Genomic DNA, 18,935 nt, shown 5'->3' on the forward strand with positions numbered 1-18,935 from the left:
TGTCTGCTGATGAAGATAAGAAGCCAGTTGAAAAACAGAAGCTTCCTCACTGTTTTTTTAACTAGAAAAATATTCAGTTATATTGTCAGGCATAATGACTGATCTGTGAATTAAAATAAAATGTTGCATATATGCTACAAATACTTTTTTGCAAAACACAGAGAGAAGAGTTTATGAATCAAGTATTCATTTTTCTGCAAGTAATATTTCTATCAAGTTTTATGCACAGATTTTATACACACATCTCAGAAATTACTCATTCTCTATGGAATTTGTAGAATACCTTGTAAGTATTTTTTGCTGTAAGAAATTCCAAGAGCATACATCTGCTTATGCACAAAATGTACTGTAGTTAGAGGGCTGCTTTTCAGCATTCAATTCCACATGTATTTGTTGTAAAGACAAGAATCAGCTGCTAGTCAGACAACAGTCAAGTCAGTGGTTCTGCATTTGCCTGTTTGATACAAAAACCCTCTCAGGGCCACCTTCTGCAACATTTATGCTGATGACTACCTTGCACTGCATATAATTGTATGTGTGAGAATAAAACTGAAGAAAATTTTTCTTGAGCCATGTAACACCTACCAGAATTCAATTCATAAAACCTGTAGTAAAATGCAATATCAGAATGTCAACTTAACGTGGTTCCATGTTTGACAGAAATCAAAGGCTATGTGCACAAATCGGTTCCCCAGAACATATACGGTTCTCAGCTGTGGGCATTTTAGCAGAACAGGTATGTGCAAGGGTCAGCTCTCAGTGGGCCAGTTTAATCTACACATACCCTACCCTCTTCAGGTAGCCTAGTTAGTTCAAACCTATTCAGGTTTGGAAGAACAATAGTAAAGAAAATCATGAGACATGCGGAGAAATTGTCTTTGAAAAAAATCAGAGAGGACAGGTGTCTTCTTTACAAGCAGGGAAGAGATAGTTTTACTTCTGAGCTGGATGATATTGCAATAAAGAACCCATTTTGCTGATGGGAACACCATGTCTTTGCAGTAATCCAAGTCCCAGCCGATTGTTGCAGTACAGGTCCCACTGGTGTTGATGGCCCTAACATGGGCAGTCCATGTCCCAGGTCAGGGTGTGCACCCTCATACATTCCCTAGAAGCCTCTCTGCCTACATCTGCCATGGAAACCAGGATCCTGTGACTCACCTTGCCACAACCATCCCTGGCTGTGCATTTGCTGACCAGCACTGTATATCCCCTAATAGATGTTGAAGTAGCATTGAACCATTGCTAAACAGTCCAGGCCTGGTTCAGCTATGTGCCTCTCTCACACTTAGAACCTGGCAACGTCCTCAAAGAAATGCAACCAGATTATACCTAGTTTACTCTGACAGCACCACAGATTTTTCTTTCATGCAAATTATTTGTATTTAAGAGACACAGGTCTTAAGATCTGTGGGCTAGCACTTCCATTGACATGCACTTCCCTCAAGGAAGGAGCATGCACTACAGCCTGCACCTTCAGACTGTTTTAAAGGCCATTAATATATATGTGGTGAGTGGCAATGGCTCGCTGTGCTCTTGCACAGGGATGCTGACCCTGCCCCTTCCCTCACACCCCGTGGATTGCCTTTGCAGAAGCAGCCCTTGCATGCACAGTACCTGCCATTTCTGGTATCATGTTGCCGCATGTTCTTAATAAAATGAACCTTCTTAAAGTTCTTTGGTCTGGGTGATCCTGAGAGTGTCCGACATCTGAAAAATAAATCAGTTGCAGAGGGGGGAGAAAGAAACAAATAGAAGTACTCAGTTCCCTGCTGTACCGCCAAGAAGTCTACACAAAAGCAGGAAGGAAAGACGAGACAGATGATTCAAGTCACCCTGTGTTAGGAATCAGCAAGAACAATAAAGACAGTAAGTCTGGAAACACGACAGCTCAAACAAAAAAAATATTTAAATTAAGAATAAGAAAAGGCACAGGCCCCCTCCCTTCATGCAAGAAAAAATTCTCAGCAAAGTAACACTTCCTGTAATCTGCTGTGACAGCTTAGCTCAGGCTTTCAGAGGAAAAAAGATGAAACTAAAGTAAAACTTGGTAAATATGCAATTTTCCCATTTGCACCAATACCCACGCTTTTGTAACCTCCTCAGCCATTGATAAAACATTTCTTGCTTTAATTTTAGAAAGGTTTAAAATCTCCCACTGTCAAGGATAATTCCTATTTGCTTTTAACTCTATTACTTTTCATGTTCTGACAGTACACAAAACAACTGAAAATAAATAAATTACCTCGGGGGGAAAAAATTATTCTACAAAACATTAGGTCTTAAATCTATTTCACATCTGAATGCGCTTTATAAATTGCAGTTAGAGAAAGAAATTGCCAGAGGGAGGAGAGATGAGACAAACAGCAATATCCTCCTCTCCCCGCCCCCCCTTGCCTCTTTCTAATCAGCTGAAACCACAGCGCATGTGAAAGCTTTCTCTGTTTCATCTCGGTGTTGTTTTATTGCAAGGCACGGCGTGACGCGCAGGCGCTGGAGATAATGCCAAGGAAACTCCTGTGCTCCCTGCGCAGCCAGAGCTGCTGGACTGCAGCTGCTGCATTCTCCATGGGAGCTAGAGGCGTGAGCATCCTTTGACGGCACCCGGGACCAGCACGGTCCCTCTGCATTAACCTTCCTTAAACTATTTTTACTACCCTTTCCTCTGCACAGGCAGAGTTCAGCAGCTTCTCAAGCCCGGGAGGTCCTTTTGTTGGATGAAATGACAGACCACAGACCCCAGGCCACCAGGAACTGCCAGTCCTTGTTGCTGTACCCAAACACCACCACACTGCATGGGCAGACCCCGAGAGGGCGACCCCATCACTTTGACATTTCTGCCTTTCCTCCTGTTAGTAAAATCCTTGAGATTTCCTCACCCTTTGGTTGCAATTAGCTTTGTTAGCTTCTTCACAGGAAAACACCACCAAGAGAGACATTCTACTACCAATTCTGCAAATTAGCAAGTAAAAATACTGCCTGGCAAACTGTACTTTGTTTGTATCTTTTGCCAATTACACGTTTTAATCACTTGTGAAAACACTTCATAACATGCTAGTAAGCATGCAACAGTAAGGTTTGTAAAAATAATCAAGTCTTGGTAGTAGGTCAATTGGTACAGCCTCTGCTATTAAGTCTTTGCTTCGAGGTAGGGAGAGACAGCGAATCTGCATCTGGATAAACAGGGCTATAGGTTAAACACCAATACAAACCAGATGAATTGTATCTCCTAAGATAGAGACAGTCCAACTTAGGCTGCTGTCTTGCCGAACAGCTGACCTGGAAGCATTCCATGTACTGGTCAGGTTACTAACCAGCCAGTTTCTGAACTGTTAAGCTGTTGTTCCATTTTCCATTACCCCAGAGGACTGCCTAGTGACTAATTACTGTGGTCCCCAGAAAGGTAAGCTGTGGTCTCCCAGATGCAGAAATAAAACTGCACTGAAGCTGCTGATATAACAAGGATGAGGGCAGATTTTTTAGTGGGGTAGCAGTCACAAACCTAACCGCCAACACACAGACAGTAATGCTGGTAACCAAAATAAGATTGCATGTGCTGAGAGAACAAACAATAAAAATCCACAAAAAAAAACAAAACACCAAAACAACTAAAAATACTAACCTAAAGCCAGGGAACGTGTAATTCATATCACCTACCACCTCACAGGGCATGTGAGGTTTCAACACCTCTCACTATGAAAACACCTCAACCTAACAATCCAGCTACTTTTCAACATGGGAGGGATGGCAAGTCTGTCCATGCATATGCTTTACAGACAAGAAGCCTGAGAGAGAGTAAATAAAATGACCTCCGCAGTGGGGCGTTTTCCTCGATGTCCTCCAGAGTCTCCAGAGAAGATCGCTGGGAGATCAGCCGACGTCTGCAGAGAAAACAGAACACAAAACATGACTGCTGATTAGAGGGCATGAGAAAGTCCTCAGAGCTGTTATTTAGTAAAGATCACAAACCACTCTTCACTAGCTAAGCCATACCTTTGAATATTAATACATTTTGTTTCATTCTGCTTATCTTACTCCACCTGTTTGATCCCAACCAGAGGCAAACTTAATCCATACAAGCTTCTACAACAAAATAGAAGTTGAAAGTTTGCAACAGCTCCTCCCTTAGCTCTTCCTCTCTCCCTTCAAGGGTTTAACACCCATCTAATACCATTCCTGCATGTGCTGCAGTACAGCATACGATGCTACAGATATAGTGCTTTGACAAAGTAATGCAGATGTAGATATACACAGACTGCATGTTATTCACAATGCCACACTTCTCTTTGCCTCTTGCCCATTTTGCCACATAAACACCACTTCTTTCTCAGTGATATTAATCTCATCACTCCTGTGAAGAGTGCCTGTAGAGATGAAAGATAGTGCCAGCAGCACTGTGCACAAACCAGCAGTTTAGAAGGAAGTTCTGACCATGACTGGGAACAGCACAGGTGAGTTTAGTTCTGTTTTAAACCATTTTTCTATGGCTGAGTCAGATCCTTTCTCCAGCTTCAGTGAAATAAGTATGGAAAACTTAGCATTCCAGGTTTTTCAACTGTTCTAGCAGGCAGGGAAGAAGCCCCACTACAGACTTGGTTTTAGCAGCAATTGCTGCTGCAAAACCTCAAACACCCTGAGACAACAGCACAAAACAAGGAGCTGCACCCAGCCCTCCAAAACACACTGTAAATACCAAAAATGGATGTGTAAGATACAGCCCACCTGCAGGCACATAATGAAAAATTAAGCTGGCAATCATCAAAACTACTCCATCGTCAATGGGTGTTAAACAGCTGCAATAGCCAGCAGTGCCAGGGCACTGTGCCCCAACACCCAGCTGGCAGGAGGAATGCCAACACCCATCGCTCCTGGGGCCCACTGCTGAGGCATACAGATTTAATCAGTATGAACTTAAACAATAAAAGTATTCATAGACTACCATTACTTTTTGCCCAATTCCCACTTTTTGCCTTATTCCCTTGATTTGCAGGCAAAGAGTTTCCAGAATGTTATGAGCACTCCTATGCTTGGAAGGGTGTTTGTTAATTTATTCCTGGGCTGTATTTTCACAATAAATTGTTTTCTCTGATGCCACTGTAAGCAGTTTCTAATCCTTCTTGCAATTCCTTTGCCCCTTCGGTTGTGCTGCTACAACGGTTCCTGCAGCCAAGCTGCAATTTTGATAATCCAAATGTTTTTCAGTTCAAAATAACCCTGAGGTTCAGTGACTCTGTTTGCTATTAATCCAAACACCAGATTTCTATCAAAACCCCCCAGACAACAGATTTCAGGACAATTTGAATGTGTACGTGGCATTTTGTGTACTCAGAAAATCATTTAAAAAACCCTCAAACAATTCATAGATCAACTAAGTGTGAAACTTAATCCTCTTAGGAAAATATGCAAACCTAAATCCCCTCAGGCTTTGTCTAAACTAGGATTTTAGAAGATCTGGTGCAAGACAGGATACACCTTTAAAAAGTTAAGAGAAAACAAAAGCTGCATTTCAGGATGTGCTGGCACAGACAAGGAAGAAGAGACAAAATGTTTGTGTCCTGCACCTATGGGTGCTCCCTCAGCTACATCCACAGTCAGATAGGATATAGAAATGCTCTTACAGGGAGAAATTCAGAGCAGGAGGAGCTCCCCCTTCATTTTCAGTTTCACTGATCCATAAACAAAAGTTGTAAGTTTCAGGTACCAGCACCACTGACACAGCAGATGATACCTACTGGCTTTTTAATACCTCTTTATATGTCATAAGCTTAATAACATACTTAAAAAATGGCATTCTCCCATCTTGTGTTACAATGCCAAAAGCATACCTGGCATGTCGTTAGTCAAAGACAGATAAACAACTGTACAACCTAGACACTTTTTTCATATTAAATTCATCACATTAGTCACACTGTATTTTCTCTAGATGCCTGTGCAATGCCAGACAATGTACAACACCAGATGCATATTCCAGTCGCCTCTTCTAAGCCTCTCCTTGCCCAAAGTTATGCACCATCCTCAGCTTCATTGCTGGTGGTTTGGCAGACATTGGCATCTGTTATTAAGGCAAATGTGCTGGTTCGCAGAAACGCACACAAACTGTATTTCATCAGCTCGTCATCCAGTTGCCTGGTCAGTGTTAAGATTCTTCTGGCTTCCCTCACTGGTCTCAACTTCTAAAAGCCAGCACCAGGGATGTTGCCTCCTGATTTTTGCTTGCCAGCCTCAAATGCAATACCAGATGGAAATTGCCGCCACTCCTCTTGGCATAAAAGACCTCACATTGATTTTCCTTGGTGGTGATTTTGCAGTATTTTGGGTATCTAACATGGCAAGTGAGTCTACACAAAGGAGCAGGGGAAGCCCTTTTTTCACCCAAGCTTGGGAGAGGAGCACTGACACCTGAGCCCACTCTCAACTAGGGCATAACATAAGTATACCTCTGGGTAAATTCTTCCAGGAAAGAAGGAAGCAAGTATGCAGATAATCCCCCCCAAATCACCAGCAATGAAGAAGCATGGGTCACACAGAAGCCTGCAGGGATATAAATGGTGACTGTCCCAGCCCAATCCACTCCCTGTACTGGCACAAGTAGCAGTGAGATCAAGGATATTGAGCCCAACACCCAATCCAACTGAAAATTTCCATGTCTTTCACCTCTCCCCAGAATTATGAGTTTTAATCAGTTCAACTTCCTGCACTGTCAAAGGAGCTCCAAAGAGGCAGATTTGGAGCAGGTCTGTTGAAATCAGTTCATACTGTCCAGGAAACACAGAAGAAACTCGGCCACAATGAAGTACATGAAATTATTCCACTTTATGTTAACTCTTTATTTCAAGGCCTAATTAAGATGACCTAAATACCAATATTTATAATCTTTCCACAGCTGGATATTATACCAGAAATGCCAACTAATGAAGCTACCTGCTGTGAACCAAGTCACATTCTGTGCCACACACAGAGGAAAAAAAAACAGATTTGGAAAAGCAAAGCTTTTGAAAGGGTCTTCCAAGGAATACAAGGAAAAGTAGTTTTACATTGACTTCATTAAGATTTAATAATCTCAACTGGTGTTTAATATTTAAATCAATAATCTATCTTTCTTCAGGCAAGCACCCATGGTTTATCTATATAACTTCTAAAAGGGTTACTTTTCAAAAATTGATTAACATGCCAGAGCAGCTGGTACATGTAGACACTTGCACTGAAACAATCCAAACTGTTTTATATCACACACCAACATCACTGTGATGTAAAGCTATGTTAATAGCTATTTTTCATTAAAATATGTCCTATTTCAATAATAATTAGGGGGAAATTCTAATAAATGTACATGAACAAAACAAAACAGCACTACATGACTCATGCAGGATTCAGGCTTTGGGTTAAGTCTTTAAGCAGATACAATTTCAATATAAAATGCTTTTAAACTTGTGCCAGCTAGCACACTAAAACACAATTGCTCTTAATAACCAAATTAAAGATGTTTCAATAAAAATATTACTCTTTCCAAGCTCACAGAAAGCCTTAAAGAATTCTTCCTAGTTTAATCACCATATTCTAGATATACTAAACTCACTCCTCTCTGCCCACAGCCTCATGCACACAGAAAAAAGCAGTCCAGCACTGAAAAAAGGAAGACCTCCTCATTCTAATGATCAGCTCCTGTAGGACTATGATGGTCAGTCTCATGCAGCTTACAGAGCTTTTTTTTGTTTAAAAACTATTTAATATCTCTTTCTCTTAAACACCTATCTAAAACATTTTTGTCTGTTTCCTTGCAGTTGTTCCCTGTGCATGAGCCCAGAAATAACCAATACCCTACAATCAAATTCCAAGTCTGGTCCAAAGAAAGAAACTAAGGAGATATTTGCTGCCCTGGTATTTTAAGTGGGTGTTTTCTAAGAGATTCATGACCGTTTGCTTACTGGATTTATCTCTGACCATCTATCTGAATCTCTGTGGAAGTTTCTTAAAAGCTAACATGTTGTCTTCGTTTCCCCTCTCCAAAGCCAGACTAATATGTGGCTCAGTTGCAAAACAGACGTAAAATACAAGGGGGGGAAAAAAGAAACTAAATACAAGGATAAATAAAATAAAGCAGGTCTGCAACCAAAACAGAAAATGGCCAAAGCAAGTAGACTGCAAAAATATTCACCATGAACTACCCCATCAATCAGTGGAAAATTATCTTCACTTCACTGTGAATTGCTGCAAAATACTCAGCTCAATTATGTTAAACATACAAAATCTTAAACCACATAGAAGGGAGATGATAAGAAAAAAAAAGAAACTGCAATCAGAACACTGGATAAATCATCCAGGAAAGAAGGAAGCCAAAGATAATCCAAGAGATAAGGAAAAATAAATCCATGTGTAATGATTTTCTAGCACAGCTACAAAATCAGGAAGACAAAGCTGCATTTTAAATACACCTAACTTCTGTGATAGTTGGGAGTGTATTTTCCCCTCTGCTTCTATTAAGATTACAGACCTACATCAGCTGAAGCTGAAGTGGGTGCTGCTGGCTCCCAGAATGAATACATCCCTTCAGGACAACCTTCTTCACTTTGGAACATCTGCATCCCTTCCGAGATGAAGTGATGATAGGACACAGAGCGCTAATCATCTGCACACCCAGCGGCTGCGTTAACACTGGTGGGAGAACTCGGGAGGACAAAGGCTGTTCAACAGCTGAAGACTGTTGGCAGTTCCCATGTCCACTGGGTCACCTCCTCCCTTCAGGTGGCCAGGGAAAATGAACAAGAACCACAGGGCAGAAATATCTCAGCTATTACCTTTTGGTCAGAACTGTTACTGTGGCTCAGGAAAACACAAACTGCTTGGCACTCTGAAAATGCTGGATTCTTCATGTTCACTATGCCTTTGTTACAAAAGATGTATCCTACACACAGGAATACTACCCTAGATAGGTACACAAGGGGAGTGGAAAGACAGTAAATCACAAAACTCGCAGTGACTGGAAATGAGATCAAGATACCTGTAAAGATACTTCAGGGCCTGCCTAGAGGTGTCCATGAGGGGCTTCCCTCTGCCATCCATCCACCCTGTGAAAGGGTCCAGACTCAAAAAGGAGGTCTTGCTCAAAAGACAACCTAGTCTTTTTCAAGCACTGTCTGGGGAGCTTCTAAAACATGCTCTGGACTTGCAGCTTCCATAGGTCAAACCAGACAAAGCATTACTTTGATCCTATCCCTATGGGAATAGCAACCCTAGGGTGGCTTTTACATTGGGCTTCATGTTGTTTCCTCCAGCACCAAAATGGCTTGAACAGTAAAAGGCAAGCAAGGGAACTATTCCAGGAGATCTAAGATTAGGCTTCTATGTGCTAGAATGAAAAAAATCTCAAAAATCTAAATGTAAATATATATGTATTATATCTTACAATATTATGGCAACAAACATATCTTTCAGGCTACTCTGAGTTTTGAGTAAGGTACATTTACCATTCTTTTTCCTAGATTTGGGTATGAACAGATGTGCAGTTGCTCCTCTCCCTTGGGCCAGGGGAGCAGGTATCAGCAGAGCTGCCAGATGCAGCTCATGCCTTGCCCCCAGCAGCCCCAGTCCCTTCGTCACCCCAAGGAAATCTAAATGCCACTTCTCTCCAACTCCTTCTCAGCCTCCCACCTGAACACCTCTGCCCAAACTCCCAGGCTAAGTTGTGACAATTAATACACTCTTCTGAAATATTATACAAGACATCAGCTGTGAACAAATTCTCATTCATTTCCTGCCCCCTGACTTCATGACCCAGCATGAATACAGATGAAAGACCTGCTAATGAGTAACCTCTCACCCTCTCTCTGAAGTTTGTACTGGGATTCTTAAATCCCAGCTTATTTTCTTCCTATCTTTTGCCAATATCACAGCAAGACAAACACAGGAAAAGCAAACCTTGAGACTACTGAAAATTATTAAGGGAAACAAAGTTTTCAGGGACTACCTAAAGCAATATAAGGCAGTTTTTAATTGTGTGCTATCATAATTATGCAGGAGAGCAATTCTCTGCAAAGAACATCAAACTACATTTAGAATTTCCATGCTGTGCAGTGTATTGTCATGGCTGCCCACAATGGGAGTTAAAAGCATCTGGCACACACTATGTGTGAGTTATTTTGCTAATTCAGCAGCCCAACCCAAACACAGAGAACATACCAAAAGCCCTCCATTTAGCTGTCACCTGTGTGCAGGTAGGATGCCAATATGGCCTAAGACCATAGCCTTCTACAGTGGGCTGTGAAGGAAGGTCTCTGATGCAGAAATCCTGAGCTAGGAGGACCCTCAACAACCTACTGTCTTGGAATATGTATTTGCAAGGAGAGAGACCATCAAACCTAGTGATAACTAGGAGAATAATGCCTTGTCAAATCTCTCCTCTGTCTCTATCAACATTTTGGGGTAAGTAGGAAGGTGGACAGAAAACAAGGGGATGAAAGGAGATCTATGGCATGAACATGACTCCATGTTACACAATCCTCCTAAACCAGGACAGCCTCCTGCAGAGTATTCCACCTGTACTGCCATCCAACTCATTCTCCAAGCCTCATCCTCCTGCAATACCCAGCTTTGAAAATACACAGCACTTAAACCGCTGCCCGCTGACCTGTCAGCATGAAAAACACCTACATTGCCATTCCAAAGGTATGATGGAAGAAAGAATTAAGTAAGAAAGAAGAAACAATGAAGAAAATAAACATGACAATACTGAGGTATCTTGCTGACCTTTCACAGTGTGTCAATGCATCATAATGCTCTGTTCACAAATTATTATGTAGCTTTGCACATATGATCCTTCAAATAGTCCATAAAATTCTAGCAAAGCTCTGTCCCAATGCCCCAGAGGGATCATTTGGGTCTGGTTATATCAAATATAAAATCAGGAGTATCAGCACTGCAAAGAGACAAGAGACTGACACTAGAACTGCTGGAAAGCAAGACGTTCACTGACAAACCATTTGTATAGTGTGAATGTGTTATATACAGGTGTGTGGAAAAATAGAAGGCATGGAAGAACTGGATTTTTGGACTTTTGGGATGTTTTAGCATCTTGCATAACTCACCTTGATATACGAATTATTAGTCTTTCTAGAAGACATGATTCTGGGAAGAAATTGATTCAAAATTAGGCACTGATATGAAATCTCTAATGAAGGAAAAAATACAGTGTTTAATACAGGGAGAATGGGAGAGCTGTCACCACATGTTGTTAACTCTAGGGGCCATCTAATTTTCACCTTCCCCAGCTGGATTCCCAATTCACCAAAGACAGATCTTGTTTGAAACCTACTATCATGTTCATTGGTGAACTTAGCAGTGCTGGGTTAACAGTTGGAGGTAAAGAACTTCAAAGGCCTTTTCCAACCTAAATGATTCTATGATTCTATCTTCCCTCTGCAGGCAGCTGCCTCTGGACCCAGTCCTCTTGTTGGCTCTACCTAAGCTGTAAGTAGGAGCTAGAGGTGCAGTTCAGTAAGATTTACTTAAAGATAGCAGAGCTCATGCAGACCCTGAAGTGCCTAGAATCTACATTCTTTATTATCTTTAAGCTATGGCCATGCCACCCTGACTCCCGATCCCATCTGATCTTGGAAGATAAGCAGGGTCAGGCCCAGTTAGTACTTGGATGGGAGATCTCCTGGGAATATCGGGGGCTGTAGGTTCTAGTCCTGGGGACCTCACTGTCAAGTGTCCAAGCTCGGTCGGTCGTGGCAGATGAACCTTAGGAGCAAACGGTGGGGCCAGTTTTGCACACGCTGTGCCTCACCTAAAAAATCCACTGTGCAGTCTGGAAGGGCACACCCACATGCGGAGAGCCCTTCCCAAATCTTTGTTTGCGAAGCCTGCCCATGATGAAGGAATTATTTTTTTTAACCAATGATTTAAAGACTCACTGCCTTCATGTTACTGACTCTGCAGCAATATGATAGCTTTCAGAAGGCTTCTGTGCAGTGATTTGAGTGTGCCTGAACATTGCCATAGCTATATTTTTTTCATAACAGCCATTACCTCATAACCTAACACACATTATCATGGTAAGACATCAATGGGACCAGCTTAATTAGGAACACAACACTATGAAAGAAGCAAACAACAAGATTAATCTTCTGACCTTATGAAAACAAAGATACTTGCCAAAGCAGACACAATAGCACTGTAAAGAACATATGATTTGTCGATTTTTAGGTCCTTTTTCTACAGTAAACCCCATACCTTAATAGCCTTTGTCATCTAACAGATTCTTCAGCTTAATTTCTGCCTGACAAACTCTGTGCCTTGCAAAACAATGTATTGAGTTGTGTCCACATGCAATATTTCTCCTTAAACATCACATCCTAAGGAAATGAAGAATCAACATTTAAACCAAGCACTTGAGGAAGCCACACTGTAAGAGTGAAAGTCTTTAAATTATCAAATTACATAATTTTACATTTCAGAACAGCCAAAGTTCTGGAATTAACTAAGAAACTTGCTTGTAAGTCATGGGTATATGCAGTAGATACTTATGAAAACACATACTGCACTACTAAATCACCTGAAAAAAAGACTTAAATTCTAGCCTGCATACATAACCATGCAATTAAAACTGCTGCCTTTTCCTGTTTGGTTTCCCTTATTTCATTTGTGGTGGTTTTACGTGACCTACAGCCCAGCCTCATCCCTGTCTTGCTTCCAGGTGCACCTGTGCTATGTGGGAAAACACATTCTGCAATCCCACATTTTAGCATTCTTACTAGAGATCTGAACAGACACTTTGTCTCACTGGTGAAAAAAAGTATCCTAGACACTTTGAGGTGCCTGAATAGAGTTTTTCTCATGAGGAAAGAAAAGTCCTCTAAGACTAGGGCATAACAACCAAAGAAAACAGGAGAAAGCTAGCATAGGGTATTTTGTGCATGAGATACGAATGCTGCACAGGTAGTGGCAATCTGTGTGTTTACTGGTGCATACTTTGCATTTCGTTCTGGCTACATTTGCTAGAAATTCCCTTGGGATCAGATGCTTTTCCCATCATCTCATTACACACCCAAGAGTCAATACCCTGCATTCCCTGGACATGCATTGCTAAAGACCAACAAGTCAATTCTTATAATTCAGAGATCAGCTATCATATTAGATAGCTTAGATATCTTAACTTTCTAATATCTGTCATACAGTGAGACAGTCGAAATGTTGCAATTTTAAATATTATTACATACACAGGAATTAATGCCTTCTTCCCTGTCAGGTCATGCACAGCCAGTTTTAATGCAAAAGACACTTGAGTACAAAGATATGTATTTACTTAAAATACTGCATTTGCTTATGCTTTACTAACAACATGTTTGTAATACTGGAGACATTTCAAAAACAGTACCACAAGATCCATTACTAGGGTAGTGGCAGATCCTTACTGTCCAGCAGAACTGCTTCAAAATGCCTGTAAGCTTGCAGACCTGGAGCTTGAAACGGGAGAGCTCAGTTCTTCCCTGCTCTTCACACGAGGGACAGATCCTGAAGCCACCCAGTATGATGGCCCTAGGAAAAGCACACCACCACTTTCCTTCCATCCCTACCACCATGACTGGGCACAGCATCCTCCTAATAGTAGGCACTGGGTTTACAGATCATTTTCTTCTCTCTCCAATGACGTCACTTGCTCAGCATGGCATATGGTAATTGGCACATTCCCAGCCTGAGGTTGGTCTCTCCTGGTACAGATCCCTATTAAAAATTTAAACGTTTTCAGAAACCAATTTACTCCATTGTAAATATTTAGTTCTGCAGGGCAAAAGACCAGCTACAGACCAAGCACAATGGTTCAGCTTATCACAAATACACAAACAAAAATCATGGTTTAAAAGGTCACATTTAAGAGATGGGATTTCCAGGAGGAACTCTCACTTACCCCTACTCCCAGTAAGCAAGTATTATAGGAATCCTCATAACATTGGTAACTTTTCATTGTGTGGCGATATCATTTGCTCACTTTTAAGGTATGGTGGGTGTAGTAGTGTCCAAAACATAAAGAAGTGGGCCAAAAAGCCTTCCTACCTATTTTCACAACAGTCACCCCAGTCAAATTTCCACTGACTTGGCAAATGCAGCCTACATCTGCAGGCTGGGAAATTGCCTTTCCCAGGATATATACGCCACCCAAGAGCATATATGGCAACCAGCAGAACTCCAAGGCTCAGAAAGCATCTCCTACTCCCTGCCGAAAGCAGCCTCTTCCAAGGTCACCATCCCCACCCACTCACACAGGGAACACATGTTGTCCTGCCACTCCAGAAACAGCTTGATATGCAGACTTGAAAGGTTCCCAAATTTATGGCTTTTTAAATTGCTATACTCCCTACCTACTGTCATGGTGCTGGGTTATCAGATGTTCAGAAATAATATTTATTCTGGTAATCTGAGCAATCTACAGCTTAGTAAATTACACAGTTATTAAAAGACTGAATTTTTCTGGGCACCAACTAGTTTTCTGGCCAGCAAATACCCAGTAATGAGATATCAGTTTTCAATTAGTTTGAGGGGAAAAAAGACCCAAAAAACCCTAAAGAAATTTGGACAATTCCCTTAACAACATGTGCCACATGAAAAGGAGTAGCAGAAATGCAACGATTTCTTGTATCACCTGTATTAATATAAAGTTATTAGCTATAAACGTCCTTGGAACAATCAAAGCTTTATGTACCCAACACTGCCTGTCTAACAACGGACAGAACATAGGCTGGAAAGATTTTCGACCTGTCTATGAGGACTACACTTTAGCCAGGGGGAACTTATTGGCTATAAGCATCTCCAGAAAAATCAGAGTCTTATGAACCCAACACTGCCTGTCGAACTATGGATAGAACACAGGCCGGAAGAATTTTCAACTTCTGCTATGAGACCACACTTAATAGCCAGAAAAGAACTTTCTCTACAGCAGCTCCCGAAATAACTTTTATTAATACAAGTATGTGACAGTTCTTGTGGGTTTTGCATTGCCAGTGATAATGTTTAGCTGCATAATTGTATTTAACTGATGATCAAAAAACCCCAAAAGAAATCAGCACAAAACACATTCTACAGAGACAAGCACATCAGACTTAAGTTTCAATACAGCTGTGTACCCTCCGTGACTGACTTGACTAACAACAGAAAACTACTAGCCAGAAACACAACAACTTAAAACACAAATCTAGAACCCCCCTCAGTAACACAGAGCAACGAAATGACTTGCACACAACCTTCCCTATAACACAAAGCAAAAGGAAAGACTATAGCTGTTTCCCATTAACACACATGCGAAAAAAAGAGGGAGCTACACACCTTAAAGGAACACAATAACCAATATAAAGTAAGATATATACCTGGTAAGTTACGAGATGTAAGGCAAGTTATAATTATTAGTATTAAAGTAGCAAAACACAGTTAGTAAACAAGATGCCTTTAGAGTAAAGATATATCCCAGTGAAATTAGCATCAAAGTAGCTGTGAGGTAAAAGTGAAAGCATATTATAAGAACATAAGGTACTGTATAACAGGCATAGTATAAGATAGAATGTACAAAGTAATAAAGTAAGAGAGTAAAGCATAAGATATAAAATATAGAGAGTACATAGTTTCTGACCCATACATTGTCTGAAGAGATGGGAGGAGACAGCGTAGCTCATTAGTTGTCCTCCCAGAGATGGTGGAAGTTTTCTTCCCAGTTTTTGCTCAAGTCCAATCTCTTATTATACCCTTTTTCCTTAGGTAGGTTGAGTGATTATAGTCAATAATAGTTTTTATTTTGGGGGTGATAGATGACTTAAGCCTGAGGGTTGGCTCCTTGTGTCTCCATAGGGTGTAGCGAAGAAGGGCCATGTCAGTACCGTTACACTCCGTTCTTTGGTAATCCCATCAATATGACTTGAGCACTTTCAGGAAGCCACTTGTAGTCTCTTTGGCCCCGACAATGGTTCCTGGGAGCGGTTATCAGGGCTATCACCCCACAAACATGCTTTAATTTTTGGTCAGCTCTGAAGTGTTCAGGCTGTTGGACTGGATGATCCTTGAAGGTCCCTTCCAATTGCAATACTTTATTTTATTTTATTCTAAAGGCAGGTTTATTAACACACCAAGAGCGAGAAAAGCTGACAGGGCACTCTGTTAGACTGCATCTACTGATACTTTATATTATTAGAGCAATAAAAGGCATCTCATAGTGACAAATCTGGCCAAAAAAAAATGCAGTTTAGGGGGGCTGCTTCAAGCTAAGCATTATTAGAAGGCAGCACAAGACCCAAATTTCACTTTTCTTTACCTGGTGAGCTCCCTTGCCTTGGCTCACCCTTGTCAGCGCTGTGTTCACTGTCTTCATGTGCAGCCACGCCACGCCAGAAGAACCAGAGGCAGAAGCTCAAGGAGATGCAGGAGCAGGCAGAGCTCTTAAAGTACACTGATCGCTGTACCAAGTAACTCCAGCGATGACTCCTGACATGTTCACTCTCTCTCCAGCATACCCAAAAGATATGTTGCATTCATATCATGCAATGAATATGGGAAGATGTTGGCTGACCTACCGCTAATGTTCTCAGTGATCCACTTCAAATGTCTATTGAGCCCTCGACCTGATCTAATCTATAGTGCATATAAACAAAGAAATAGATAAAGTAATCATTAAAGCAAAATAATTAATAATTCATTACAAATGCAAACCATCTCCTGGTAGAGAAGATTAACTAAGAAGGGGTTCACACCCTGACCTTACGTGAAGTCAGGAAGATCTGAGTTACCCAGCTCTTCCCATCACAAACAAGCACAAATGTTAAGCTGCCCATGGTGAGTTTAATATGACTTCTACAGTATTATAGGTGCCTATACACATAGGAGGTGGGGGCAAAAGTCTGAAAATGCTAGTAAAGTCCCAAGAAAGGCAGTTTGATAGTGCATCTTCCTCCTCTGCTTCCAAGTCTCAGCAGAGGCAGGGATGGCTTCCATAATCCCCCACTTGATGATGGACATTGCCCTTGTGAATACGGATTGTTGAAACCTTTACTAATAAAGCATTTAGAAGGGCATAAGGAATCATTCAACATTTCCAAATCTTCCTAGCAGTCAAAGCTGGCTGTTGGAAGTGACAGGGGAAGAACAGGAGCAAATCACGGCATCAGACCTGAAAAACACCTGGCAGAGGAACCTGAGCTGATGTGGTGGTTGGTTCTTTCAAAGCTGAGATGTGGTACCCTGACTTAGCCTGAAGATTTTCAGGGTCTGGCAGGAGTAGTATGGTAACTGTAGCCATGCTAAGTACAAACTTAGGCAGACCTTTGGACGGCAAATGCCATGACTGTAGATGCAAAAAATTACTTAGCTCTTCTTTAGTTGAGACTTTTTTCTTTTCCTATTAGTGTTTCATTTTTTCATACACATGCACTTTTTAGAGAGCTTTAGGAAGAAAAACCACTAAGACAATGCAGAAATGGATATATTTGATATTTAAGGCCAAACAAATCAATCACATTACCTTTTCCCTAGGGTGAACAGGCATAAGGATAGAACCTATGTGGAAGTCAAGACTTTCTGTTTTCTCTGGTCTCCTCCTTCCTTTCTGTTCTCAAAATCTCTGCACTTCCACTGGCAGCCTTTGGAGACAAAGGGCTCATGACTTTTTTTCAGAGTTGTGCTACCAGCTAATCCTGCCTAGTCCTTCCTCAATTGGAGGATTTTTCTTGATAACATAAAACAAGGCATTTTGTCATCTGACAGTGGCAATTTTAAAACTCTGCAATGAATTTCAATGAATTTGCAGCTCATTAGCAATGAATTAAGTTGATGAAAGGTCACAAGGAACCAAGGACAATTTTCACAAAACATCTCCAGGCAGTTTTTCCAGACCATCAGCTCTCTTTTGCTAACCAAGGAACACATCTCGAACTCTTTAGAAAGTCAACCGCCTGTCTCCCCATAAAAAAATCTCAAAGTATTGCCTAATGAAACACACAAAGAGTCCTTCTCATGCTAACGAACATTTCAGGATTCTGCTCACATGTTTTTACTCAAGGATGCTTTGATGGAATAGCAGAGGGGAGAAATTTTGAAGGATTTACAGATTAATCAGCCAGAGCACGGGTGTAGGTTAGGACTGCTAGAACCATGCTCCTCTGGGATATTATCTGCGGCTCAGCTTACCACAGATGAAATGAAACACGCTTTGGGAATGCAAATGAATTAGGATGTCACAAAAAGTAATTCAATTTGCACCAGCAGGGTTTTGAATTTGGTTAGTTACCTACGTGATCTTTATTTAACTGTAAACGTGGTACAATACCGTGGTATGATTACTGATTTGAAATTCATTTTGCTGCTGTTTTAAATAATAGGCCTGATAACTTCTAACAGATTTTCAGGTCATGTCTCTATTACACATATGTATCTCTCTATGCATTTGCACACTTGGGCATTCTCCATAATAGATCTTCATAACAGTAGGATCTTTCATACACATGAAAACAAGGGTAAGACTTTCATTCATATCACCACAACAGATGAGTGGAACAAGACAGCTAATTAGTCATTCTCCATTTCAGTCCTCAATAACCACAAAGAAAGCTTGTTTTTTTACTGCAGGCATTGTCTTACATCAAACAATTTGTAGATAGGAAAAATCAGTTCTTTTCCTGAAGCCACATAAGCAAGTATTTTGATAGAAAAGATGAAAGAGCATTAGAAATTAACTGTAACACTTCTTCCCTTCCCTAGCCACTAGAGTATGTCCATTAGGATGCACTGCTAATATATAACTATATTATCCAGACTGACAAATTTTACGTAGTCTGCTGTTTTGGTACGACACAGCACAAGCCATTAATAGCTGACTGCCTCATTCAAATAAAACAAGACAATTATCAGCTGTAACTTACACAATTAATACTACTGCTGCCAGCATTTTCAGTAGAGATTTG

The 18,935-nt window shown here is 41.0% G+C and overlaps 1 protein-coding gene and 1 pseudogene across 2 annotated transcripts in view; one reads left to right on the forward strand and one right to left on the reverse strand.

Annotated features, from left to right (window-relative positions):
- CABLES1 (Cdk5 and Abl enzyme substrate 1) overlaps positions 1-18,935 on the reverse strand; it is a 75,459-nt gene that overhangs the window by 33,597 nt on the left and 22,927 nt on the right. For both annotated transcript variants that reach the window (XM_071554679.1, XM_071554678.1), the window contains exons 2-3: positions 3,810-3,881; positions 1,618-1,710 (exon numbers count right to left, since the gene is read on the reverse strand). In XM_071554679.1, coding sequence (XP_071410780.1) covers positions 1,618-1,710; positions 3,810-3,881 — 165 coding nt within the window. The remainder of the gene's footprint in view (positions 1-1,617; positions 1,711-3,809; positions 3,882-18,935) is intronic.
- Positions 11,566-11,681, forward strand: LOC139671744 (5S ribosomal RNA; annotated as a pseudogene).

This window comes from Pithys albifrons, chromosome 4 (assembly GCF_047495875.1).
Source record: "Pithys albifrons albifrons isolate INPA30051 chromosome 4, PitAlb_v1, whole genome shotgun sequence".
Taxonomy (NCBI): domain Eukaryota; kingdom Metazoa; phylum Chordata; class Aves; order Passeriformes; family Thamnophilidae; genus Pithys; species Pithys albifrons.